At 41.7% G+C, this 27,294-nt stretch overlaps 1 protein-coding gene and 1 long non-coding RNA gene across 3 annotated transcripts in view; one reads left to right on the top strand and one right to left on the bottom strand.

The window, feature by feature from the left end:
* The window catches only part of psen1 (presenilin 1), an 86,273-nt gene that overhangs the window by 6,852 nt on the left and 52,127 nt on the right, over nucleotides 1–27,294 (bottom strand). For both annotated transcript variants that reach the window (XM_069917428.1, XM_069917429.1), the window contains 5 exons: nucleotides 26,106–26,247; nucleotides 20,945–21,012; nucleotides 20,478–20,698; nucleotides 3,406–3,504; nucleotides 3,236–3,322 (listed from right to left, as the gene is read on the bottom strand). In XM_069917428.1, the coding sequence (XP_069773529.1) occupies nucleotides 3,236–3,322; nucleotides 3,406–3,504; nucleotides 20,478–20,698; nucleotides 20,945–21,012; nucleotides 26,106–26,247 (617 nt within the window). The remainder of the gene's footprint in view (nucleotides 1–3,235; nucleotides 3,323–3,405; nucleotides 3,505–20,477; nucleotides 20,699–20,944; nucleotides 21,013–26,105; nucleotides 26,248–27,294) is intronic.
* On the top strand, nucleotides 66–26,156 carry LOC138753887 (uncharacterized). Its single transcript, XR_011351482.1, has 3 exons — nucleotides 66–401; nucleotides 2,996–3,164; nucleotides 25,688–26,156. It is a non-coding gene; the product is annotated as an uncharacterized lncRNA (long non-coding RNA).

Consider the following 27,294-nt stretch of genomic DNA (forward strand, 5'->3'; position numbering starts at 1 on the left):
GTCTTATTACATTTAGAATGTAACGTACATGAAATTCTTTAACTTTGTCTACAGTAAGGAAGACAGTTACCACTTTGTCCAGCGCTCCTCACAGAAATCTGTAATCTGATGAGTACAGAAACCCAAAAAACTATAATAGTTACAGGGAAAATGAAAAACTTTTGAAGTCAGGGAATAAAATAACTGACTTTTCAAAGTATTGCCTTTTAATTACCATTTAATTCTGGCAGATATTTCAAAAAAAGTAAACTGTCTCTGGACTTTCGTCTGGAATTTTTGATGACATCAATAAGAGCCGGAGAATGTCAAATTTACACAACTTTTTCATTTCGTGGCGAAAGGATAGATGTCATTGGGAGCTTAATATCCAAAAGTACACAGTGTATCGAAAGGATCGGCAGGTAAGCAGAGGGGGTGGGATGGCTCTGTTGGTAAGGAACAACATTAAATCATTGGAAAGAAGTGACATGGGATAAGCAGATATAGAATAATTATGGGTCAATTTAAAAAATGGCAAGGGTAAAATGACACTGTTGGCAGTTACGTACAGGCCTCCACACAGTGGCCAGGATGTGGACAACAAATGACAACAGCAAATAGAAAAGGGGTGTCAGAAGGGCAAGGATATGGTAGTCATAGGGGATTTTAACATGCATGTGGATTGTGAAAACCAGGTTGGGACTGGATCACAAGAGAGATAATTTGTAGAATGCCTATGCGACGGGTTTTTAGAGCAGCTTGATGACGAGCCCACAACGTGATCGGCTGTATTGGATTGGGTGTTGTGTAATGGTCCAGCGATGATAAGAAAGTTTAGAGTAAAGGAACCATTAGGGGGCGGTGATCACAATATGATTAAGTTCAATTTGAGATTGAACTAAAGTCAGTGTCGGTATTTCAATGATGTACAGGTAAGGACAGTGGCATGAGGAAGGGGGCACAAGTAGGGAAGATGGCAGAACAGCAATGGATGGGCTTTCAGCAGGAAATGAGGAGGTGCTAAATAAATATATACCAAAAAAGAGGAAATATTCAAATGGAAAAATGTCACAACTGTGGCTGACAAGAGAAGTCAAAGCCAACGTGAAAGCTAAAGAGTAGAAGTAGCAAAAATTAGTGGGAAGATAGGATTGTGAAATTTTCAAAAAGGTAACTAAAAAACTCATAAGAATGAAAAAGATGAACTATAAAAGCAGGCTAGCAAATAATATCATAAAGGAGACAAAATGCTTTTTCAAGCATATAAAGAGTAAAAGAGAGATGAGAGTAACTACAGAACCACTAGAAAATGACACTAGAGAAATAATAATGGGAGACAAGGAAATGGTAGAGGAACCAACTGAGTGTTTTGCATCAGTCTTCGCTGTGGAAGACACCAGCAGTGTGACAGTTGTCACCGGGTATCAGGGAAGAGAAGTGAGTGCAGTTACTATTTCAGAAGGTTAAATGGTCAATGGGTGGATAAGTCTCCAGAACCAGATGGATTGCATCCTCGGGTTCTGAAAGAGGTAGCAGTAGAGATTGTGGAGGCATTGCCAGTGATCTTTCAGGAATCATTAGATTCTGGTATGGTTGTGGAAGACTGGAAAAATCATAAATGTCACCCCACTATTCAAGAAGGGAGGGAGGCAGCAGAAAGGGAGTTATAGATCGGTTAGCTTGACATCAGTGGTGGGGAAGATATTGGAGTCGATTGTCCAGGATGTACTTAGAGGCATATGACAAGATAGGCCAAAGCCAGCATGGTTTCCTTAAGGGAGAATCTTACTTGACAAACCTAATAGAATTCTTTGAATAAGTGACAAGCAGGCTGGATAAGGGAGATGCAGTGGATGTTGTGTATTTGGATTTTCAGGAGGCATTTGCCACTATGAGGCTACTTAACAAGATAAAAGCCAATGGTATAACAGGAAACATACTGACATGGGCAGAGCATTAGCTGATTGGCAGGAAGCAGACAGTCGGAATATGGGGATCATATTCTGATTGGTTGCCAATTGCTAGTGGTGTTTCACAGGGGTTGGGTTGAGGACTACTTCTTTTTATGCTGTATATTAATGATTTAGATTATGGAATGAATGGTGTGGTGGCCAAGTTTGCAAATGATGGAAAAGTAAGTGGTGAAGCAGGTGGTGTTCACAAAATGGGAAGGCTGCAGAAAGACTTAGAGAGATTAGGGGAATGGGCAGAGTGGTGGCAAATGAAATTCAATGTTGGTAAGTGAACGGTCATGTACTTCAGTAGAAAAAAGAAACGGGCAGACTACTTTCTAAATGGGGATAAAACTGAAAATACCCAGATGCACAGGAACCTGGGAATCCTCGTGCAGGACAGCCTGTACACAGGTAAACTTACATGATGAGACAGACGGTGGTGAAGAAGATAAATGTAATGTTGGCATTCATTTCAAGAGCAATAGAATGTAAGAGCAGGGATGTGATGATGATAAGACACTGATAAGACCTCACTTGGAGTATGGCTCCCTAATTAAGAAAAGGTGTAGTGTCATCAGAGGGGCTTCAGAGCAGGTTCACAAGAATAATTCCGGAAATGACAGGGTTATCTTAAGGATCATTTGACAGCTCTTGGCCTGAACTTGTTGGAATTTATAAGCATGGACAAAGTAGACGTTTAAGGGCCATTTTCCATGGTAGGAGCGTCTAGGACAAGCGGGTACAACTTCAGGATTGAAGGGCGTCCGTTTAGGACAGAGATGCTGAGGAATTCCTTCAGTCAGAGAGTTGTAAATCTGTGGAATTTGTTGTCACAGCCGGTTGTGGAGGCCAGGTCACTGGGGGTATTTCAGGCAGAGGTTAATAGGTTCTTGATTAGCCAAAGCATCAAAGGTTATGAGGAGAAGGCCGGGCAGTGAGGCTGTGGAAAAATAGATTAGCTCATGATTAAATGGCGGGGCAAACTCAATGGGCTGAATGGCCCATTTCTGTTCCTATGTCTTATGGAGTTAAGTGGGCTGCATTGTTCTGCATGTCAACAGGCTTCTTGAGCATCATTGCAGCAAGACTCATCCAGGCAGGTGCAGGCCATTCTATCACTCTCCTGACTTGTGGATGGTGAAAGGCCTTGGACACAACAGAGGATCATCACTCACTGCACCCTAACCCAGCTCTTGAGCCGATCCAGGAACCAGAGTATTTACGTGACAGGTCATGTATTGAATGTTTTTTTTATTGTACTTTACTTCAATGTTAGAGTTTAACAAATAAATTGTACTCACTGTGAGGTTCAGAACCAGAATCGTTTGGTGGATGTACCTTGGCCTCTGGATCGACGTCTGCCATGTTAACTAACCACACCATTGTCGCTACACGAGATCGAACACAAGAGTTAAACCAGTGCACTGGACCTGTCAGCTGAGCAATAACAGAAATAAACAACTTAACTTACACGAATAAATCAGTGCTGGAAATATTGGTTCATTTCTTTCCTGCGCCGTTTCCACTAGGATACGTAAAGGCCCTTTTGGGCACAAAACTGCCACCAGATCTGAAAATCATAACAAGCACTTAATAAACTTTGCCATCATTGTGTATAAAAATTCGCATGCAATGGCAAACTGAATTATAACAAGTCCTCAAACCACAGCTGAAATGTATCTTATCTAAGAAACACTGATCGCTTGGCGGCATCCTCAGTATTTTGCTACAGCCCCCAACAGTAATATCACACCAAAAGAGAGTGCTCTTAATGTAATTTTGAGGTTGCAGAAAGCAGGGCAGCCCATTGAGTTGAAGAAGATGCTCACACAGCTCGAGCTTGCTGCTATATTTCAACACTTAACCCCATTTGGTCGACATCCATGGTTTGATAGTCAGTTATTTAATGTAAAACCTATTGCTTATTTATTTCATTCCAAATAAATTATTCTTTTGTCTGGGGACATGGAGGAGAACACATTCCATCACAATCACCAAACACTCTTGCAAATTTCTACATGTGCGCCGTGGCGCACATTCTGACTGGTTACATCACTGTCTGCTTTGGAGGTGTCAATGCACAGGACAGGAAAAGTTGTAAGCTCAGCCAGCACCATCACGGGCATCAGTCTGCTGCACTCCATTGAGGACATCTACAAGAGGCGGTGCCTTAAGAAAGAGCCTCTATAACTCAAGGACCCCCCCCCCCCCCCCACCACCCAGGCCATGCCCTCTTCACACTGCTATCATCAGGAAGGAGGTACAGGAGCCTGAAGATGAACACTCAACGGCTCAAGGACAGCTTCTTCCCCTCTCCCATCAGATTTCTCAATGGACAATGAACCACAAATATGACCTCACTTTCTCTTGTTTTGCACGAATTAATTTTTTTTAAAGGTAATTTATAGCAATAATTCCACCTGTGATGCTGCTGGATTACAACATGACATCTTTTGATTCTGTGCTCTTCAGCCTCCAGTTCTAATTTTTACAGCTTAACAGTTTGACATCCCCCACCCAGCACCACCCTAGTCCCTGAATGTTATTGGAGCAGGAGGAACCTTCAAAAGCAGTGATGGTTAAATGTTTATAAAGAATGTGACTGAAAATAAAATCAAATTCTTTAACATTTATATACAGTATTCATTCAAGTGAAGTTTGTTCAATGCAAGTACAGTATAGTATTGTCATTTAATCTATGTATTAGTTTAACAATATAAGAGGGAGTCTCAAGCAACCGGAAAACTTGCTTACCTGACATATACCAATCCCCATAGGTGCTGGATATCAAAGGTTTTACTGTACTTAATATTTGATTTGTTGTTAAATACTCTATCAAACTTTATAGGTGTTCTGTGGAAAGTAAACTGACTAGATCTATCATGACCTGGTTTGAAATTCCAGTGTCCCAGGAATGCAGAAAGTAGCAAACATATCTAACCCCATCACCCTGGTACAACCTCTTTTTGCTGCTCCCTTCAGGCAGAAGGAACATGTTTAAAGTCTAGAATCTCTGGGTTCTAGAATAGTTTTGTTCCCCCAACAGTTATCAGGTTCTTGAACTTCCCCATACCACCCTCATTATAAACTACTCTGGCACCAATAGAAGACCTGACTGCACCATTGAAATACCACATTTTTCTTGTACTAACTGTACTGGGAGTATTTATTATCGTTCTATACTGGATAGTTCAATTAATTAATGTATTCTATTGGAGTTGGTCTACTTTCCCCTAAAGAACCTGCCTGGCTGCAGCAAGCATGAATGATGGGCATATGTACATTGTACTCAGACAGGACAACTGATCTTGCACATTCTCCCTGTAATCACATAACAAGATAATATGGCGATATTGTGCTCTTCTTTGGATAATGCCACAGACCATCTTTCAGATTCTTTCTTTTCTTTCTTTTCCAATCTTTTTATTATTATTATAATTTATAAACACATACAGTTCAGAGAGATATGAAAAATACATAGTAAATAACGAATTAATACAGAGATATTAAACAATAATATTGCAGAATAAAAATATATCATAAAAAAAATTTTAGATCAGTTTAGAGTATGAACTATCTCTAAAAAAATGATATAATTAATAAAAATATATAAAAAAAGAGAGAAAAAACCCCAAAAAGGAAGAAAAAACAAATCTGAATTAAAAACTTAAAAAAATACCTACCGATATAGCTAAATCACGCCGATCACTCCGATCTCATCTAACAGCCCAATTATCATACATAATCATAAAAATAAAACAGAGCCAGATCAACTCACCACAAATGAAAATATTGAATAAATGGTCACCAGGTTAACTCAAACTTAGAAGGGGATTCATAGACAGAGTTTCTAATTTTCTCTAAATTTAAACATAGTATAGTTTGGGTAAACCATTGGAAAACAGTGGGAGGATTAACCTCTTTCCAATTCAATAGTATAGATCTTCTAGCCATTAGTGTAAGAAAAGCAATCATACGATCCGCAGGAAGAGATAAATAAGTCAAATCTATCACAGGTAATCCAAAAATTGCAGTAATGGGATGTGGTTGTAAATCAATATTCAAAACGGTAGATATAATGGAAAAAATTTCCTTCCAATAATTCTGTAAAGAGGGACAGGACCAAAACATATGTGTAAGGGAAGCTATTTCCAATTGACATTTATCACATATAGGATCGATATGAAAATAAAAACGATGGAGTTTATCTTTAGACATATGAGCTCGATGAACAACTTTAAACTGTATCAGTGAATGTTTTGCACATAGAGAAGAGGAGTTTACCAGTCGCAGAATTTTATTCCAATTTTCATTGGAAATATGAAGGTTGAGTTCTCTTTCCCAATCATTTTTAAACTTTCCAAAAGTCCCAGAATTTATTTTTGTAATTATATTATATAATTTAGATATCACACCTTTTGGAGGGAATTTTGAATATAGTATATCCTCTAAAACAGTCGTAGTCTCCCGATTGGGAAAAGAGGGTAAAGTCGAAACTAAGAAACTCCTAATCTGCAAATATCGAAAGAAATGAGATCTAGGTAAATCATTTTTCATGGATAATTGTTCAAATGACATGAAAGAGTTATCCAAGAATAAATCCGAAAAGCATGTTATACCTTTAACTTTCCAGAGTAAATAAGCTTGATCAATTAGAGAGGGATGAAAAAAGAAATTTAGTACAATAGGGGTTTCCAAGATAAAATGACTTAGGCCAAAAAATCTCCGGAATTGAAACCATATACGTAGTGTATGTTTAGCCATTGGATTATCAATTAGTTTATATAGTTTAGTAAGAGTAAAAGGGAGAGCAGCTCCCAAAATAGAACTAATTGAGAAATTTTGTACCAGTTTAATTTCTAAATTTACCCAATGGGGATTTAGAGATAATTCTGAATAATTCAACCAATACCTTAAGTAACTAACATTAATTGCCCAATAATAAATTCTAAAGTTGGGTAATGCCAATCCTCCATCCAGTTTAGATTTCTGTAAATATTTTTTTCCCAATCTAGGATTCTTGTTTTGCCAGATATATGAAGACAATTTAGAATCGACCTTATCAAAAAAAGATTTAGGAACAAAAATAGGTATAGCTTGGAATATATATAAAAATTTAGGTAAGATCATCATCTTAATAGCATTAATTCGGCCTATCATAGATAGGGATAATGGTGACTAATTGGTAAGTAAACTGCCGATCAGGTCCAATAGAGGGAAAAAATTAGTCCTAAACAAATCTTTATGTTTTTTAGTAATCTTAATCCCTAAATATATAAAATAGTCTCTAGCTATTTTAAAAGGCAAACTATCATAAATAGGAACCCATCCATTAAAAGGGAATAATTCACTTTTATTTAAGTTCAGTTTATATCCCGAAAAATTACTAAATTGGGCTAATAAAGATAAAACTGCAGGAATAGAATTTTCAGGATTGGAAATATATAGCAATAAATCATCTGCATATAGTGATACTTTATGAATATCCCTGTAACGAATAATACCAGTAATATTGGGTGCTTCTCTGATAGCAATTGCCAAAGGTTTCAGATTCAATGAAAATGTGAGTGATGCACTGATAGCATCAGTGTACAAGGGGCATGCAAGCTGGTGTTCTCACTCCTCAGGGCCAAAGATTCATTATCCACAGAGAGAAAAAAAATTCTACACACCAGTTTTAAATGACCATCCTTTTAATTTGCAACGACGTCTCCTATTGACCCACAAATGAAAACATTTCAACGATTATCCTGTCAAGTTCTCTTGGGATTCTGTATGACTGAATAAAGTAATCCCATGTCCTTCTAAAGTCCAGGAAACAGTCCCAAACATGCAAAAATGGAACAGTAGGGCAGCATTGTCAGCACGACGCTTTTACAGCGCCAGAGATCAGGACCGGGTTCAAATCCCGCACTGTCTGTAAGGAGTTTGTATGTTCTTCCCATGTCTGCGTGGGTTTTCCCTGGGGTCTCCAGTTTCCTACCACCATTCAAAATGTACTGGGAGTGTAGGTTAATTGGGTGAAAATTGAATGGCATGGTCTCGTGGACTGTAATAGCCTGTTACCTGTACAGTATGTCTACATTTAAAATTTAAATTAAAAAATTTACAAAGCCTTACTAATATACCTAATTTTTTCTTTGGCTTGGCTTCGCGGACGAAGATTTATGGAGGGGGTAAAAAGTCCACGTCAGCTGCAGGCTCATTTGTGGCTGACCAGTCCGATGCGGGACAGGCAGACACGATTGCAGCGGTTGCAAGGGAAAATTGGTTGGTTGGGGTTGGGTGTTGGGTTTTTCCTCCTTTGCCTTTTGTCAGTGAGGTGGGCTCTGCGGTCTTCTTCAAAGGAGGCTGCTGCCCGCCAAACTGTGAGGCGCCAAGATGCACGGTTTGAGGCGTTATCAGCCCACTGGCGGTGGTCAATGTGGCAGGCACCAAGAGATTTCTTTAGGCAGTCCTTGTACCTTTTCTTTGGTGCACCTCTGTCACGGTGGCCAGTGGAGAGCTCGCCATATAATACGATCTTGGGAAGGCGATGGTCCTCCATTCTGGAGACGTGACCCATCCAGCGCAGCTGGATCTTCAGCAGCGTGGACTCGATGCTGTCGACCTCTGCCATCTCGAGTACCTCGACGTTAGGGGTGTGAGCGCTCCAATGGATGTTGAGGATGGAGCGGAGACAACGCTGGTGGAAGCGTTCTAGGAGCCGTAGGTGGTGCCGGTAGAGGACCCATGATTCGGAGCCGAACAGGAGTGTGGGTATGACAACGGCTCTGTATACGCTTATCTTTGTGAGGTTTTTCAGTTGGTTGTTTTTCCAGACTCTTTTGTGTAGTCTTCCAAAGGCGCTATTTGCCTTGGCGAGTCTGTTGTCTATCTCATTGTCGATCCTTGCATCTGATGAAATGGTGCAGCCGAGATAGGTAAACTGGTTGACCGTTTTGAGTTTTGTGTGCCCGATGGAGATGTGGGGGGGCTGGTAGTCATGGTGGGGAGCTGGCTGATGGAGGACCTCAGTTTTCTTCAGGCTGACTTCCAGGCCAAACATTTTGGCAGTTTCCGCAAAGCAGGACGTCAAGCGCTGAAGAGCTGGCTCTGAATGGGCAACTAAAGCGGCATCATCTGCAAAGAGTAGTTCACGGACAAGTTTCTCTTGTGTCTTGGTGTGAGCTTGCAGGCGCCTCAGATTGAAGAGACTGCCATCCGTGCGGTACCGGATGTAAACAGCGTCTTCATTGTTGGGGTCTACCTAATACCAATAATATAAACTCTTACCAAGAAGGGAGTCTCCCCAGCAGCGAGCAGCAGCAACCAGCTTTTCATTCTGGTGACCTAGTCAGACCCTCAGCACAACCTGACTCATGTGAGTGTCAGGCCTCGGCACATCATCCTTTAAATTTGAACCCTGGTTGCTGGTGTGCTGTAATAGCATTGCATTAACCGCTACAGTAAACATGCCAACATCATAATTAACCTCCCCCCACCCAAATTTACAGATAAAGCCTTAATAAATATATCTAATATTAATAAAGACTCTTATCAGGCAGAGATAGGAAGACACTTTAGGAGAGTTGTCCCAGTGGTGAGCGGCTTCGGCTGACTCTTCATCCCAGGCACCGCCATTTTATTCAAACACAACTTTATTGAAGTTTTGTTCAAACAGTTGCTGCGGGCGGGGCACGACGCTGGATGAATGTTTGCTCCCAAGGGGTTGTGTTGATTCAGAGAACATTTACTTTTACAGTTGTATACTTTTATTTAAAACTTTATTTATTTTTAATTTTTTTTATTGATTTATTTCCTCAAATTTTTTTGCTGGTTGTTTGAGTTTCTGGTTGATTACATGCCGGGTAATGGGGATTTTACTGAATATAGGCTTATTAAGGCATTTGAAAAGATCTCCCATGGTAAACTTGTTCAGAAAGTCTTAAGGTGTGGGATCCATGGAACTTTGGCTGTGTGGTTTGTCTGCAGAAAGCTGAGGGTAGAAGAAGATGGAACATATTCTGCCTGGAGGTCAGTGACTAGACGAGTTCCACAGGGATTTGTTCTGGGACCCTGCTCTTTGTGCTTTTTATAAATGACCTGAACGAAGAAATCGAGATGTTCGGTCGGTAAGTTTGCAGATAACATGAAGGTTGGAGGTATTATTGATAGTGTTGAAGGTTGTCATAGGTTGTAACAGGATGCAGAGCTGGGCAGAAAAGTGGCAGATTAAGTTCAATCTGGATAAGTGTGAAGTGATGCATTTTGGAAGGTCAAACTTGAGGATAGAGTTCATAGTTAATGGCAGGATTCTTGACAATGTACTGTGCTGTAATGTTCTATGCAACCAAGAAGGCAAATGGGATACTGGCCTCCATTGCAGAGGGATGGAACAGCAGGGAGATTCTACTGCAACTGTAAGCGATACTGGCGAAGCTGCATCTAGGGTACTGAGATCAAGAATGTATGCCTTACTTGTGAAAGGATGTACTGGCTTTGGAGGCAGTGCGGAGGAGGTTCACCAGGGTGAATCTGGAAATGAGAGGTTGGCTATGAGGAATTGAGATTGAGTTACTTGAGACTATTCATTGGAATTCAGAAGAATGAGGGGGTATCTAATCATGAAAGGGACAGGGGAAGAAAGTAGTTTCCACTGATAGTTGACACTAGAACTAGAACCTAACCTCAAAATTCAGGGGAGTAGATTTAGGATGAAGATGAGGAACTGCTTTTTTTCAGTAGTGAATCTGTGGCATCCTCTGCCCAAAGCTGTTGAAACTGCCCCACTGAAAATATTTAATACAAAGTTAGATAGATTTTTGCATAACAGGGGTATTAAGTGTTATGGGGAAAAGTCAGGAGGATGGAATTGAGCCCACGGCCAGGGCAGCCATGATCTTGTTGAATGGCGGAGCAGGCTCAATGGATTAGATGGCCTTCTCCTGCTTCTAAGTTCTTGTTATTTTGTAGACTATTTCACCTCTCTTGGTGGATCTCCTTTGGACTGCCTCCAATGTTATGGTATCTTTTTATAAGATTAGCGAATCACAACTGCGCAAAGCATTCCAAGCAAGGCTTCCCCAACACTCATTAATCCCCTATTCTTAAACACCATCCACATTTGTTTGCCATATACTGACCTGCCTGGTGACTATTAATAATTCATGCACTCAAACACCTTTGCAGTCTCTCTCCATTTTGATCACCTGCCTTTTGATTCATATCACTGACGTGCATGACTTCACACTTCCCCACATTAAAAGTTTGCTAGGCTTTCACCTGATCACTCAATGTATATTCTGTTGCAGAACTTGTAATCCCCTCGTAACCAGTAGCAAATTTGGAAACCTTGTATTTTGTTTCCTCCAACAGCTTGTACCTCCTACAAGAACCCATACCTAGGGTTCTCCACAAACACACCCCTCCAGCCTGATAAGGACTCATTTATTCCATGACAGCTTTCTGTGACAACTGGTTTTTGATGTGAACCAACAGACTTCCTCCACTCCTTTGGATTCTTAATAATGCACTAATTTCTTCTGGGGCCATTTGTCAAGTGCCTTTTGGAAATCTGAATATATGACATCTACGCTCCATCACATTCAAAGAATTCAAGCAAATTTGTCAGTCCATTTCATAAAACCATGTCAATCACATCCGATTGCATTCAGCTTTATGAAATGATTAATTTCCTCTGATTATTGCATCTGGCATCTTGCAAACAATAATGTTAAACTGCCCACCTTTCTATCTTTCTCCTTACTGAGCAATTGCCTGTTTTTCTATCTTCTGGTACCCACCTAATGTTGGAGTTTCTCTAACACTTCATCCCTTGTGATTGGGATATTTACAAGTTCCTCCCAGTTATTTGATACCAGCTCATGTTATCTTTGGGATATTTGCAGTGCCCTAACAGTGAAGTAAAGGGATATTAAAGTCGAGGTGGCATTGCACTGTGTGTCAGAGAATGCATGACTTCAGTATTGTGGTAGCATATCCTACAAGGCATCTCAATTAAGGCCACGTGGGAAGACATTAGGAAGTAAAAGGGCATTTTAACTTTTCTGAGAGTGTATTACAGACCTCCCAACAATCAGCAGGAGGAAGGGACACAAATATATAGGCTATTAGTGATGTAATGAAAAAAAATAATTAACGCACCAGCGGATTTCAGTTTCCCATGTGTTAACTGGGATTGCACAGGCTCAAAAGGCTCAGAAGTTGGGAAACTTTTGAATAATGTCCAGAAGGGCATGTAGATAGATCAACATAGGAAGGGCATTTACTGGGCCTTAGCTTGCAGAATATAGCTGGTCTTTTGCTGAGGACAATGTCAGAACATTATTCAAGAGGGTGAACCTTTGGAAGGCATCAGGCCCTGATGGCGTACCTGGCAGGGGACTGAAAATCTGAGCCAACCAACTAACCGGAGTGTTCATGGACATTTTCAACCTCTCATTGCTGCAGTCGGAGGTTCCCACCTGCTTCAAAAGGGCATCAATCATCCCGGTGCCCAAGATGAGTAGTATGAGCTGCCTCAATGACAATCGCTCAGTAGCACTAACTTCTACTGTGATGAAATGCTTTGAGAGGCTGGTCATGGCCAGAATTAACACATACCTAAGCAAAGATCTGGACTCACTGAAATTTTCCTATTTTCACAATTGCTCTACACCAGATGCAATATCACTGGCTCTCCACTCAGCTCTGGATCACCTCGAAAACAGCAATTTATACATACGGCTGTTCTCAGTTAGCTCAACACCATTATGCCCTCAGTGCTGGTCAAAAGACTACAAACTTTGGGCTTCTGTATCCCTCTCTGCAACTGGATCCTTGACTTTCTCATTGGAAGACCACAGTCAGTATGAATTGGAAACAACATCTCCTCCTCTCTGATTATCAACACAGGTGCACCCCAAGGACACATGATTAGCCCACTGCTCTACTTATTATACACTCATGAATATGTGGCCAGGCACAATTCTAATGCTATCTACAAGTTTGCTGATGACACCACAGTTGTCAGCAGAATCACAAATGGCAACAAGGAACCGTACAGGAGGGTGATAGATCAGCTCTTTGAGCTGTGTCACACCAACAAATCTCCCCTCATTCTCCAACGCTCTAGGGAATAAAGTCCTTACATATTCAACCTTCCCAAAAACTCAGCTCCAAAAGTCCCAGAAACATTCTTGTAAAATCCCTACACTCTTTCAATCTTATTGATATCCTTCCTGTAGGTAGGTGACCAAACTGCACGCAATGCTCCAAATTTGGTCTCACCTTAGTCTCGTACTATCATATCATGACATCCCAACTCCTACCACAATATATTGATTTTTGAAGGCCAATGCGCCAAAATCTTTCTTTACGACTCTATCTACCTATGAAGCTACTTTCAAAGAATTATGTACCTGTCTTCCCAGATTCCTCTGCTCTACCGCACTCCACAGCGTCCTTCCATTTACCATGCAAGTCCTACCCTAGTTTGTCCTCCCAAAGTGCAACTCCTCACACTTGTCCACATTAAATTCCTTCTGTATTTTGTAACCCAATTTTCCAGCTGGACCAAATCCCGCTGTATTATATGTGGATTATATCTTTGAAGAAGACCGCAGAGCCCACCTCACTGTCAAAAGACAAAGAAGGAAAAACCCAACACCCAACCCCAACCAACCAATTTTCCCTTGCAACCGCTGCAACTGTGTCTGCCTGTCCCGCATCGGTCTTGTCAGCCACAAACAAGCCTGCAGCTGACGTGGACATTACCCCTCCATAAATCTTCGTCCGCGAAGCCAAGCCAAAGAAGAAAGAAAGATATGTGGATTGGGGAAGAACACATGGCCTCCCTGTCCGGAACATTGTGGATTGTAGAGGATCATGTGACCTCCCTGTCTGAAACCAACCTTACTCTAAGAGTACCATCACCATTATCTGCCCGTAATGCAACAGTTAGCTCAACGCTGTTACAGCGTCAGGGTTTGAATCCAATGCTATCTGTAAGGTGTTTGTATATTCTCCCCGTGTCTACGTAAGGCTCCTCCGGGTGCTCCGATTATCTCCCACCCTTCAAAATGTATGGGAGTTTGTAGATCAATTGGTTGTAATTGGGCGGCACGGGCTTGTAACCATGCTGTATGTCTAAAAAAATGTCAATTGCCTATTGCTTTCCATTGTTGCTGCCTGACTTCCTCCATCACGTTTGGGTATTGCACTATTATGTGCCATTTGGTGGATTCTGAAGAACATGTGAAAATGGGAAGTTTCTGTTTCCCTGCATGAACTAGCTGACTGTGTGGTAGTTTCGCTGACAATTTAAGGGCTCAGGAAACCCCTGACCTTTTCATTCACTGGCAAAATGCAGCCATTCCAAACAAGATCAGCTTTTAAGGTCCATCTATAACTGCGTTTGAGAAGTTGGCGTGGTCTACCTTTTTGTATCACAACTGCCTATCAGTACGGCTAGAGCTGGTGAAAAGAGCTCCAGAATTTGGTCCAGCAATGATGAAGACACAGTAAATTATTTCCAAATGAGGATGTTAAACAATTTGAAGAGGTGTTGAGGCAGGTGAGGACGAGAGGTGGTTGGACTCCTTGATGGGAGAGGATTATTGCTGATACAGATGGAATCAACATCATTTGACTCTCATCAGGACACACCCAATCATAGGCCCTTCAAGTTGCCTACCCGAGCTAACTCCACTTGTTAATGTACAGCCCATATGACTCTAATTCTTTCATATCCACCTACTTGTCCAATTGTCATTTAAATGACACCATTTCAATTTTGTTACATGGAGCCCAACAGTATCTGAGGACCTGAACACTGTAATCATCAACAAATTCCCATTTCTGGAACAGAGATAAAGCAGTGAAAGATGGTGGGTCATAGAAACTCATTTTGGGGTTTGGAAACTTTAGTTGTTGCAATACAGGGAGGCCACATGTGAAGCATTGAGCAGTTTTGGCAGCCTTACCTAAAAAAAGATGCAGCAACATACAAGGCAGCACAAGTAATGAATTTTGAGGTGAGTGGATGGTCCTAATAAAATAAGCTAAACTGAATTTAGGCTGACACGCAACACTATGACAACACCAGCCCCCTGGGTTCAAATCTGCTGCTGCGTGCAAGGAGTTTGTATGTTCTCCTAGCTTCCTCCTGGTGCTCCGGTTTCCTCCCACATTCCAAAGGTTAATTGGTCACATGGGTACATTTGGGCAGCACAGACTCATGGGACAGAAGGGCCTGTTACTGTGCTGTAGCTCTACATGAATTAATTTTAAAATAGGATCTGGTTTATTATTGATATTTTAGAAGAATGAAGGGTGACCTTATTGGTGGTAGCAAGATCCTGAGAGGGCAAAAGGGTAGATGTTGAGATGTTTTCAACAGTGGATGAACCGAAACTCCTACTACCTTTCCTTTTAATACCTACCTCCTGACCAGTCTTCTTCTCAATGACTGGCCGACGAACTGCATCAAGAATCTTCAAATCTCTTAGGCGACAGCTGAATCAGGCTGGCTGAAATTCAGAGTTCTTAAAGGGCCAGGCCACCACCAATGTCAAGTCCAGAAATGTGGCAAGAGGGCTGGGATCCAAACCAGACTGAAGCGCAGGCAACTGACATCTCTCCTACTGACCATACTACTGGGGAATGTACTGTAATTGGAAAATAGGGTAAAGCTGCTTTATCAGAAGCAGGTGAGACAAACCTCATTTATTTGCTGCTCCGAGATGTGGCTAACAGAGAACACACAAAGAGAGAGGGTGTGCTTTTTAGTTAATTCTGGCTGGTGCACTGACAATTGGGGGGTGGGGGGGGGGGGTCATGTCAACCTCTTGCTCCACTGCCTGAGAGCAAATCTTGATTAAATGCAGACCCTTCCATTTACCCTTGGAATTCTTATCAGTGATTCTACCTGGTATCAGCTGATGTTCTCTCACTAATTCTGCTCCAAAAACCTGAACACAAAAGTCTAGGTTGAATCCAAATTTCCTGAACAGTTTGAGCAAGTGGCAGACGTCTAGTTTCAGATGTCCTCAAATGAAAGGAAAGGTGCTACGTAAATGTACTTCTCTCTTTCTTGGAACTGTAGATCAGTTAATCTTGCTAAGTATTTTAAGAGGTTGATTTACCAGTGAAGTGAAGATGGAATTCTAGATGAGGGTCATGTACATTGAGGGTAAAAAAAGACAAAAGTTTTTAGTAGTTATGGAAAAAGATTGGACTGAATCACAAGTTGAAATCTCGATGCACTACAAATTTTAGTCGGAGACTTTAACCAGGTCTGTGTCAAGAAAATCCTGCCTAACTACCTTCAGCATGTAACCTGCTGTACCAGAGGTCCCAGCACACTCAATCAATGCTATACCTGGAAGGCATACCTTTTTTCCCCCCGACCACATTTTGCCAAGTAGATTCATCTGGCTGTGCTCCTTCTCCCTTCATACAGACGAACTGATGCCGATTACAAACAGGTATTTGTGCAGCTGTATGATGTGGTCAGTAAACAAGAGTTGGCGCATCCCAAAGCACTATGAATCATAGATGATGACTTTAACCAGGCCTGTCCAATTATCACCAGCACATAAACTACTATGCCAGAGGTCCCAGTGCACTTGATCACTGACAAGATAAGGAAGGCCTACCATTCTTTTCAGAGACCACATTTTGGAAAGTTGGATCCTTCTGCCTGAACACAGACAGAGCCTAAAAAGAAAGGCTCCGGAGATCAAGATAGACAGAAGATGGTCGCAGAAAGCTGAAGAATGGTTACAGGACTGCCTTGAGTCAGTGGATTGGACAGTGTTCAAGAACTCAGCTGAGAATCTGAATAATCACACCAGGGGAGTTACAGACATTATCAAAACAGGTGTGGAGATAGGTGCCCCACCAAATCATTCAGGGTATTCCCTAACAAGAAGCCCTGGATGAACAATTAAATCTGGACATGCTGAGAGTCAAATCACAGGCATTTAAGCCATGAGATCCAGAACACACACATGGACCAGGCACTACCTACAAAAAGCCATCTTCCAGCCAAAAGGGGGATTCTGGCTGAGAATGGAAACAATGAAGGATACTCGACAGTTGTGGAAGGGCCTAAATGACATAACTTGGTACAAACCCAAATCGAGTGCAGAGAAGATTTACTAGGATGTTGCCATAACTGTCAGGCATCCTTTGTTGTTTCCATTTTCTTCAAGAAACACCACTTAGCCCAGGAAATGGCTTTCCGTAGGTCACACCTGATCCTTCTGTACTGATATGGATCTCCAGAATTAAATGCCTGTGATCTGGCTCTCAGGAGGTTCTGGATTACATTGTTCATCCAGTGCTTCTTGTTGGGGTAAACCCTGAATGATTTAATCATTCAGATTCTCAGCTGAACCCTTGAATCCGGTGACTCGAGGAAGTCCTGTAACCTTTCTTCAGCCTCCTGTGATCATCATCTAGTTATCCTGATCTCTGGAGCCTCTCTTTAGGCTCTGTCTGTATGAAGGGAGGAGCACAGCCAGATGAATCTACTTGGCAAAATGTGGTCGGGGGGGAAAAAAGGTATGCCTTCCAGGTATAGCATTGATTGAGTGTGCTGGGACCTCTGGTACAGCAGGTTACATGCTGAAGGTAGTTAGGCAGGATTTTCTTGACACAGACCTGGTTAAAGTCTCCGACTAAAATTTGTAGTGCATCGAGATTTCAACTTGTGATTCAGTCCAATCTTTTTCCATAACTACTAAAAACTTTTGTCTTTTTTTACCCTCAATGTACATGACCCTCATCTAGAATTCCATCTTCACTTCACTGGTAAATCAACCTCTTAAAATACTTAGCAAGGTTAACTGATCTACAGTTCCAAGAAAGAGAGAAGTACATTTACGTAGCACCTTTCCTTTCATTTGAGGACATCTAAAACTAGACGTCTGCCACTTGCTCAAACTGTTCAGGAAATTTGGATTCAACCTAGACTTTTGTGTTCAAGTTTTTGGAGCAGAATTAGTGAGAGAACATCAGCTGATACCAGGGATCCTAGAACTTTTACCTCATCAAGACCCTAGGTGGGCTGACATCAGCAGTCAAAAACCTTCAAATCATGTTAGCACAAATATGCCTGTTGCACTCGTTTGAAGAGGATTGGTACTAATAGATGCAAAGCTCTTAATTGATAATTGAGTCCTCAAACACAATTGCAACTAACAACTTTTGGCAAATTTCATCAAAAATAGTTGTCTATCAGGGAAGAAACCAAATTAGGGGCCGAAGTATTCACCTAAAGAATGTCCTAAATGTAGGAAAAATCCCAAATACTGCTGATTTGTTTTCACCATTTTGGGGCAGAAAGTAGGTGAAAGAACAGAAGAAATAGGAAGAGTAAGTCATCTGACCCATCAAGTCCACCATTTTATCAGTTCATGGCCAGTCTGGTTGTGGACACGGCTCCACCCACCTACCTAAAAGAAACTTCTGCACAATGAAATAAGGGCAGGACGATTTCTCCCACTGTTCAAGCTGATCGTGGCTGAACATCCACTTTCCTCTTACCTTCTCCACATCCACTGATCTTTACAGCACTGTATCGAGTCCTAAAGCAACGGTGGTATTCCACAATGGTGGCATATAATGGCTTTCCTTAAACGACACAACATAACTCTAGTCCCCTTTACCACAGTCTCTACAGCTACACACACAATTAAATAAAATTATTATTTTCTGTGTATAGAACTCAGTTCAGAATTTCATTCATACCAAAGCAGAATTTCGATACTATTATTTTGTGACACTGCCAATAATTTCTCAGGAGGTCTCACTCAAAGGGGTAGAGGATAAATTGCAAAACTCATTTTCAAAGTCTGCCATCTTGTAACAAGTACAACAATGCTAATAAGGGAGTGGGTGCTGACAGTTTCCTTAGCAATTCTGGGAAACAGCATCTGGCTGAACCTATTTCAGCTTCTGTTCCAGGAAGACTTCCTGGCTTCATCTGCTCCAAGCTTCGGATTGGAGAGGACATTTCACCTACTTTCTGACTGCGAATGGAAGAGCTCGTCCCTACAGCAGAAAACCATTATCTACAAAGCACATTACAGTTAATGAAGTCTTTCAGGTGGAGTGACTATTGTAAAGACAGAAACACCTACGCATTTACACCACAAGATCTCACACACAAGAATGTGATAATGCCAGGCTAAGCAGGGTGAAGGGTACACTCAAATTTCCATTTCTTCCACAATATTGGGCAGCATAGCACATTGCAGCACCAGTGGCTTGGGTTCAAGTCAGCTGCTGTAAGTTTATTTCTTCTCCCTGTGACCATGTGGGTTTCCTCTGGGTGAGCTAGTTTCCTCCCACACGTATATGGGGTCAGTAGGTTAATTGGAGACATGGATGCATTTGGTTGACATGGGGTCATGGGCCTGAAGGGCCTGTAACCATGCTGTATCTCTACATTAAATATATCCTTGCCTAAAGTGTTTTAAAATTGTAAAACCAATACAGTAATCAAGTCTACAATGAGGCATTTTGCATCACTCACACAGTTATAACAAATTTAACCCTTTTGAGGCTCTCAGCATCTAAAGCTTGCTGCTGCGCTATCCTGAGGAAACTCCCTCTTCCCAAATTATTAGAGAAAGCAGTTCTGTGCGTTTCAACAAACTGACTACCAATAACCACGTTAAAACTTTGCAGGCTGATATCAGTAAACTGGCTGAAGGTAGCAATTCTATTTGTGCCAAAATTCTGGAAGCACTCAGCAGGTGAGGCAGTTATGAGCAATCGGTGGCAAGAGAAACAGGTGATGCTTCAGGTTTGAGATCATGCATCAGAACTGATTTACACTGATGGGCAACCATAAGAATGTTTTTTGCATAGCTAGCTATTAAGCAGTAGTCATGGTAGCCTTTATTGTCATTTAAAACCAGTATGCAGTACAGAGTTAAAAACAAAATTACGTCCTCCAGAAACCACAATGCTATCACATAACCGCAATTACACATGACAATACAAAATGCCATTTCTACTCCAGAAGAAAGATAAAAACTACACAAGACTACATAATGAGTAAAAAAAATGAAATAGCTGACTTTTGAATAAGCATGATGACGAGCAAGGTCAGATATACTGAAATTCTTGCTTGCCGCAGCTTTACAGGTATGCAAAACACACTAATAACATATCAATTAAATTAACACAATGTGCCATGAAAGCAAAACAGGCAGGATAGCAGAATTCCAAAATAAATGCAGGAATCTTTGGTGGTTCTGGTGCAGTGTTCTGGTTGGGGTAATACTTGGAGGTTCAAGAGCCCAAGAGCTAGAGATCAAGAGCAACAGACATCACAATTCCTCTGTTCCTCCTCAGCCACGTCTTAAGAGCCACCAGAATGCTGGGACACTTTTTAAAAATCGGATTGCTTCATGATGCAGGTCATCAATAGCAGAACCTCCACTCATCCAGTTATCACACCCACTTACCTAACCCACTTCTTCAAGAGTCTCGTGAACTGGAGAATGCAATGGAACGTGACAAAATTCAGTCAATATTGGGGCTTACCGTATATTGAAATAACAGCCAGGATGAGCCAAGCAGTCCATTCTGGGAGGTATTTGATGAAAACCAGAGCCATCAAAGCACTGATCATAATCAGATAGATCTGCTGCAGACGAAGTGGCCCCTTCCAGTGAATGCATATCATTCCGACCACCCCAAAATTCCAGATCATCATTGCTAGTGTGAAATAATCCATGGCAACGTTGTAGGTCTTGAAGACTTCCCTGTTGAAGAAAAACAACAGAACTTTGTCTTGCAGGATGAAACAGATCCCCTGCAATTCCTTATTCCATTCACCAAGTCAGACTTCTGTCATATTCCTGTGTTTTCAGTTGGAAAGCAATGGTATCAGTGATAGTTTTTAGATTGGACCATCTGGGCTGCCACCAGCCAGGAAAATGTCATCTGACATTGCTAACAGGTTGTTGAATAAAATACCAGTACAATTTTTAAAAAAAAGTTTAACTTACCCCAAATAGATGAAGGAGAAAAAGAAAAGTAGCAAGAGTGATGAGATTATCAGCCATCCATGAATGACCTATTTAAAAGACCAAGATAAATCATCAGGTTTCATCCTGAGCTTTGTTTTGTTAATCAAAGGCATGTACTTATCAACATCAAGTCAGGGCATGCGGGAATATTCACTCTGATGCATTGTTAATCACTTTGATAGGGCAGTATTATCCGTCTCCAAATAGTCTTCAGGAATTGGAAAGTTGTAGATACAGAGCAACTCCTATTATCCAAAGTAGTCAGGACCAAGCCCATTTTAGATAAATGTTTTTTTTGGAGAACTGGTCATTTTTTTAAAAACAGCCCAGTACCAACAGCAAGTCTCTTGTAATAGTGTTCATACAACAAACAACAAAGTTATTAAAGTACTAAAATAATATTTAATTCTCACCAAAAAAAAATGCTGGCCACTGCCAATCACCAATACCTCCCCACCAAGGCCCAGTTCCTGCCAGGAGCCCTATGGTCCCACTCCTGTCCGGGAGCTTGAGGTCCCTGCTGCTGCTGTGCGCCTGAAGTCCGCTGCTGCCGGCGCTGGGAGCCCGAGATCCGCTGCTGTCATCGCCGGGAGCCTGATGTCTCTGGTCAGTTCAGCTCCAAAAAATTTCAGATAACTGAGGATTTTAGAGAATCTGATTTTGGATAATTGGAGTTGTACTGTAACTGTAAGAATAATAGGGTTTTATTACCTAGAGACCAACTTCCTGAATATTGACTGTGGCACCCAAAGTACAAAGGAGTTGAACAGAATGGAATTTGTCAAGTGTGTCCAAGAGAGCTTCCTGAATCAATATAATGAGGGTCATTTGAAAGAGCAGGTACAACACTGGACCTCTTTGGGATCAAGACAATGACTGAAGTGACAGTGGGGGCAGCACTTAGGGTCCAGTGACCAGAACTCCACTGGTTTTATATGGGACTGGTCCATAGGTTAAAGTCCTAAGTTGGGGCAAGGTTAATCTTGGAGGAATTGGGCAGGAACTTGCAGATGTTGACAAGGGGAGGTTGTTTACAAGTGAGAGAACAGCTGGAAAGTGGGATGGTTTTAATGGTGAATTAGCAAAACTTCAGGCATTATACAGTCCTACTGTGAAGGACAAAGCTGGTAAGGTTAAGGAACATTAGTTGATGAATATTGAGGGTCTTGTCAGGAAAAAGAGGCAGATGTCAAATAAAATAAGTCCAGATCAAGTGATTACAAGAAGGCAAAGAGAAGACATGAGATGGAACTGGCAGGCAGGAAAAAGAAGAATCCCAACAAAATCTGCAGGAACTATTTAAGAGTGAAAAGGCAGTTAGGGAAAAAATTGGTCCCACTAAAGATCAACGTGTGGAGCTATAGGAGATAAGTTGGATCCTGAATATTTTTCACCAGTTTTTACTATGGAGATCATGGAACCCAAGGAATTGAAGAAAATGAGTAGGAAGGGTGCCGAACCATATCAAATCCAGGGAGGAGGTCTTGGCATCGGGCATATTAACATGGACAAATCCCCAAGGCTTGATTAAGTACATTCTTAGAAAATAGAAGCCCTGACTGAGATTTTTTTTTATCATCTTTAGCCTGTCCCGTTGTTTAAAAAGGATAGCAAAAACAAGCCAGGGAACTATAGGCCAATGAACTTGACATCAGTACTTGAAATATTTTTTGGAGGGGGCTTTGAGGAATATTTATATTTGTATTGTCAAGGACTGAAAGGAAGCAGTCAGCATGGATTTGTGCATGAATCTGATGAGAGTTTTTTCAGCGGTATCAATGAGAGCAGGGCAGTAGACTTTGTATTTGTGAACTTTAGCAAGGCTTTTGACAAGGTTCCACAAGGCAGGTCTGGAAGTTTAAAATCATATATGATCCAAGATGATATGGCTGATTGGATATAAAACTAGCTTCTTGGTAGGAGGCAGAGGGTGGTAGTGGAAAGATATATTTTTTTCTGATTGGAAGTCCTGGGTTGCTATTGTTTGTTATCTACATTAACAGCTTGGATGGCAATGTAGTTAACTTGATCAGTAAATTAAGGTGGTGTGGAGGAGAGAGAGAAAGGTGGCGTCGTGGAGTAAGTAAGGATACAACAGGATACAGATCGGTTGGGATGGTGGACCAAGAAGTGGTAAATGGAATTTAACTCTGACAAAAGTGTGAGCTAAGTCATACCAGGACAGGACCTGCACAATGAATGCTGGGGCCCTTGAGAGTGTCGGAGAAAAGAGAGACCTAGGGGTGGAGGTGCACAGATCGCAGCAACTCAGGTGGATAAGATGGTGAAGAAGTGTTTGACATGCTAGCCTGTGTTGGACATGGTAGAGAGTACAAAAGTTGGGTCCTCCTGATTTAGCTGTGCAAGGTGTTGGTGAGATCTCACAGAGCACTGTGTGCAGTTCTGATTAAAAACACAACGAGTTGCTGGAGGAACTCAGCCAGTCTTTTCAACGTCTATAGGAGAGAGAGATATATTGCCGATGATTTGGAATAAGCCAGAAGCAGGAAATCTCAGAAAGTCTCAGAATTCAGACATTCTGGTTGCCCAGTTCTGAAACACCATCAATAAACTGGAGGAGGTTTATATGGATAGGCTGGGTCTTTATTCCACAGAGCAGAGAAGGTTGAGGAGTGATCTGGGATTTATAAAATCATGAGAAGCATGGATAATAATCCCCCACCCCCCTCCACAATATAGATTGTTCTAGAACTAGAGGGCATAAATTTAAAGTAATATTTGGGAGGGATCTGAGAGGGTGGTCTGTATCTGGAATGAGCTGCCAGACATGGGTACAATAATAACAAGGAAAAGACATTGGGAAAGATTTACTGATTTTGGGGAGGGTGTGGGGGTTAGTGTTAGAGGAGTATGATCCAAATGCAGGCAAATGGGATTAGCCAAAATGACAACTTGGTCAGCTTAGATTGGCCGAAGATTGTTTGTGACAATGACCATTTAGATACCTTCTGATTGCTGGTCATGGATGAGTGTGTAGTGAACTTAATGAGGGTAAAAAGACTGTGGGTTCAAGTGATTTTCAAGAGAAGCGTCTGGCGGGAGAGATGTGCTGTTGAGAATGCAGATTCAACTGCACCTTGAAGAGGCAGCTAGTTGTCTGGAATGACCCAGCCAATATTCACAATCAACATCACACATTGCCTTTTGCACAGTGCATTACATTAACATAACATGCCACATTAGGTAATATCTGTTTGAGTGCCTTTGCTGTGTGCCGACTGGCTGCCTGTGCCCTGCGCTGACTCAGTGTGAAAGTGCAGCAGGTGAGAAAGAGCAATTTCATCTTCTTGCAGATAAATACAAGCAACAAAGCTGCAGGTTAATGCACACTTTGCTTATACTGGATAAGTTGGAGCAGCGATTAGCATCACAGAATTATACTAATGAGATTATGGAACTCAAACCTTTCCCCGACCCTACTGGCCACTCTCCCGACCCCTGACTCCACAGGTCACTCCCCTTTCCCTGACCCCACGGTCACTCCCCAACCCCACAGGTCACTCCCCTGGCCCCCTAACCCCACAGGTTACCCCTTTGAAGGTGATGTGCGACTGCCAGTATCACTACATGTGAGACATTAACACATTCAGTATATTTTATAATACAGCATTATTATTGCTCAACACCAAAGGAATCTTTCACTCCAGGTCAGGAACCACTGACATTGGTACAGCCATTTGGCTTATTGATGAGTTCTCCAATCTAGATGAAAGGTTCAGGCTCAAAACGTTGATTATATATCTTTGCTTCATATGGATGCTGGATGACCTGCTGGAGTCTCTCCAGCCCTTTTATATATAAAACATCCTGGTAAAACTCCTCTGCACACCCTCCAAAGTATTCACTCCCTTCCTATAATGAGGGAACCAGAACTGAATGCTATACTCCAAATGTAGTCTAACTAGAGCTTTATAGAGCTACATTATGTCACGGCTCTTAAATTAAATCCTCCATCTAATGAAAGCCAGCAAACCATATGCCACCTTAACCACCTGATCAACTTGTTTGGCAATCTTGAGGACCTGGACCCTAAGATATCTCTGTCCCTTCACACTGTTAAGAATCCTGCCATTAACCACATCCTCTACCTTCATGTTCCAAAGTGAATTAGAGAACATAGAAATCTACAGCATGGTTCAGGCCCTTCGGCGCACACTGCTGTGCTGACCTAGTAACCTACCATCACAAATGCCTAGAATAATCTTCCATTGGAGTCAATGCCTCTCATCATCTTATATACCTTTATCAGGTCACCCCTCATCATCGATCACTCCAAGGGGGAAAAAAAAAATCCAAGTTATTATTTTCAATCCAGGCAGCACTCTCTCTATTGCATCCACATCCTTCCTGTAGTGAGGTGACCAGAACTGAACACAAGGTTCCAAGTGGGGTTTAGATCTTGTATCGCTGTACTATTACCTCACAGGTAATTAAGACCAACACTCCATACACCTTCTTAACCACACTATTAACCTGAGCAGCAGCTTTGAGTGTCCTGTGGGCACGGACCTCAAGATCTCTCGGTTGATCCACAGTGCTCAGTGTCCTCCCATTAATGTTATATTCTGCCTCTTCTCACCCAAGTTCTGCATCCTATCAATGTCCCTCTGTAACGTTTGACAACCCTCCAGTCTATCCACCGCACTACCATCCTTCGTGTCGGCAAACTTACTAATTTCACCTTTCCATTTTTTCATCAAGGTCATTTATAGAAACCACAAAGAGGCAGTGTCCCATTAACAGATTCCTGCGGAACGCCACTGATCACCGACCTCCATCCAGAGTACGAATTACCTACTACCACCCTCTGCATCCACAAAGCAAGGCCTCTTGAATTCCACGCCTCCTTCATTTCTGAAGGAGCCCTGCACATCAAAGGCAGCACTACGTCATTTCAGTGCCAGCGACCCAGGTACGAATGCAGCACTGTCTGTTCAGGAGTTTCTATGCTCTCCCCATGTCCACGTTAGTTTTCCAAAAGTGCTCCAGTTTCCTCCCACCTTTTAAAATGTAGGTTCATTTGGGTGTAATTGGAAGGCACAGGTTTCAATGGCCGCAATCAGTTTCTACCATTTGTTCTCTGGGAAGGATGTCAAAAGGCGAGTCCTGTGGCACATACCTTGTAGCACCTGTATTTGTAGAGAAGCACAAGAATCAGTGTCATTACAATAATGACACTGATCATAATGAGAGTGTTCAAAATGGAGTTGACAGCTCGTTGTCCAATGTTCTCTGTATCTTCCGTAAATGGAGTGTACAATCTGAAGACACAAAAGTGGTTTTATCAGACCACTTCCATTTGGAATATGAACCAATCAACACAACTTTGCTGAGTAATCATTTTTAACAGACTCTCGGGTTATTTTCACTTGAAGACCACCATCTATGCCGTCATCTAGGACGACCCCGAAACTTAAAGACTTCCATCTTAAAATCAGGGGTCGTCCTTATCTGCCGTGTACATTGACAGCAAGGTCTCAACACCGCTGCCATCTTCCCGCTGGCTACGACGCAATTTCACATACGCCCTGTTATTTGCGGAGTCTCAGAGCTCCTCCGCATGGTTCATCTGCCTGGTCCAACTGCCATCAGCTCTGTACAGGCTTTAAACAGCCTGTTACAGGAGCCAACGATGGTTTATTTTAAAATATCCAAATAAAATTTAAACCTTCAAATGATCATTTGTTGTTAAAATATTGTGATTTACTTTTAACAGCATCCACTGGCCAGCAGTAAGTGCCAGAGTGAGGTGAGGTGGAAATTTCGGGGTCGTTCTATACAGTTGTCCTATATAATGGATTGAGCAGTAAAATGATCTCACATCAACATAGAGCATGACAGCACAGAAGAGGCCATTCAGCCCTTGATGTTGTGTCGATCCATAAACATCTACCAAAAAAATCCAAAAAACTCCCTACCTCATAATCCTCTAAATTCCTTCCATCCATGTGCCTGTCTAAGAATCTCTGATATGTCTCTATTGTTCCAGCCTTCACATTCACCCCTGGCAATGCATTCCATGCACCCACACTTCTCTGCGTAAAAAAACGTATTCCTTATGTCTCTCCTAAACTTTCCTCCCTTTCTTTGTACAGATATCCTCTGGCATTTGCAATTTATGCCCTGGGAAAAAGATGCTAACAGTCTATTTTATCTATGTCTCTCATAACCTTGTAGACTTCTATTAAGTCACCTTTCATACTTCTTTGTGCCAAAGAAAGTAGCCCTAGCTCTGCTAACCTTGGCTCATACGACACATTCAAATCAGTTTATTTCCAGATGACATCATAGTATACTTAACAGAACCA

This window comes from Narcine bancroftii, chromosome 2 (assembly GCF_036971445.1).
Source record: "Narcine bancroftii isolate sNarBan1 chromosome 2, sNarBan1.hap1, whole genome shotgun sequence".
Taxonomy (NCBI): domain Eukaryota; kingdom Metazoa; phylum Chordata; class Chondrichthyes; order Torpediniformes; family Narcinidae; genus Narcine; species Narcine bancroftii.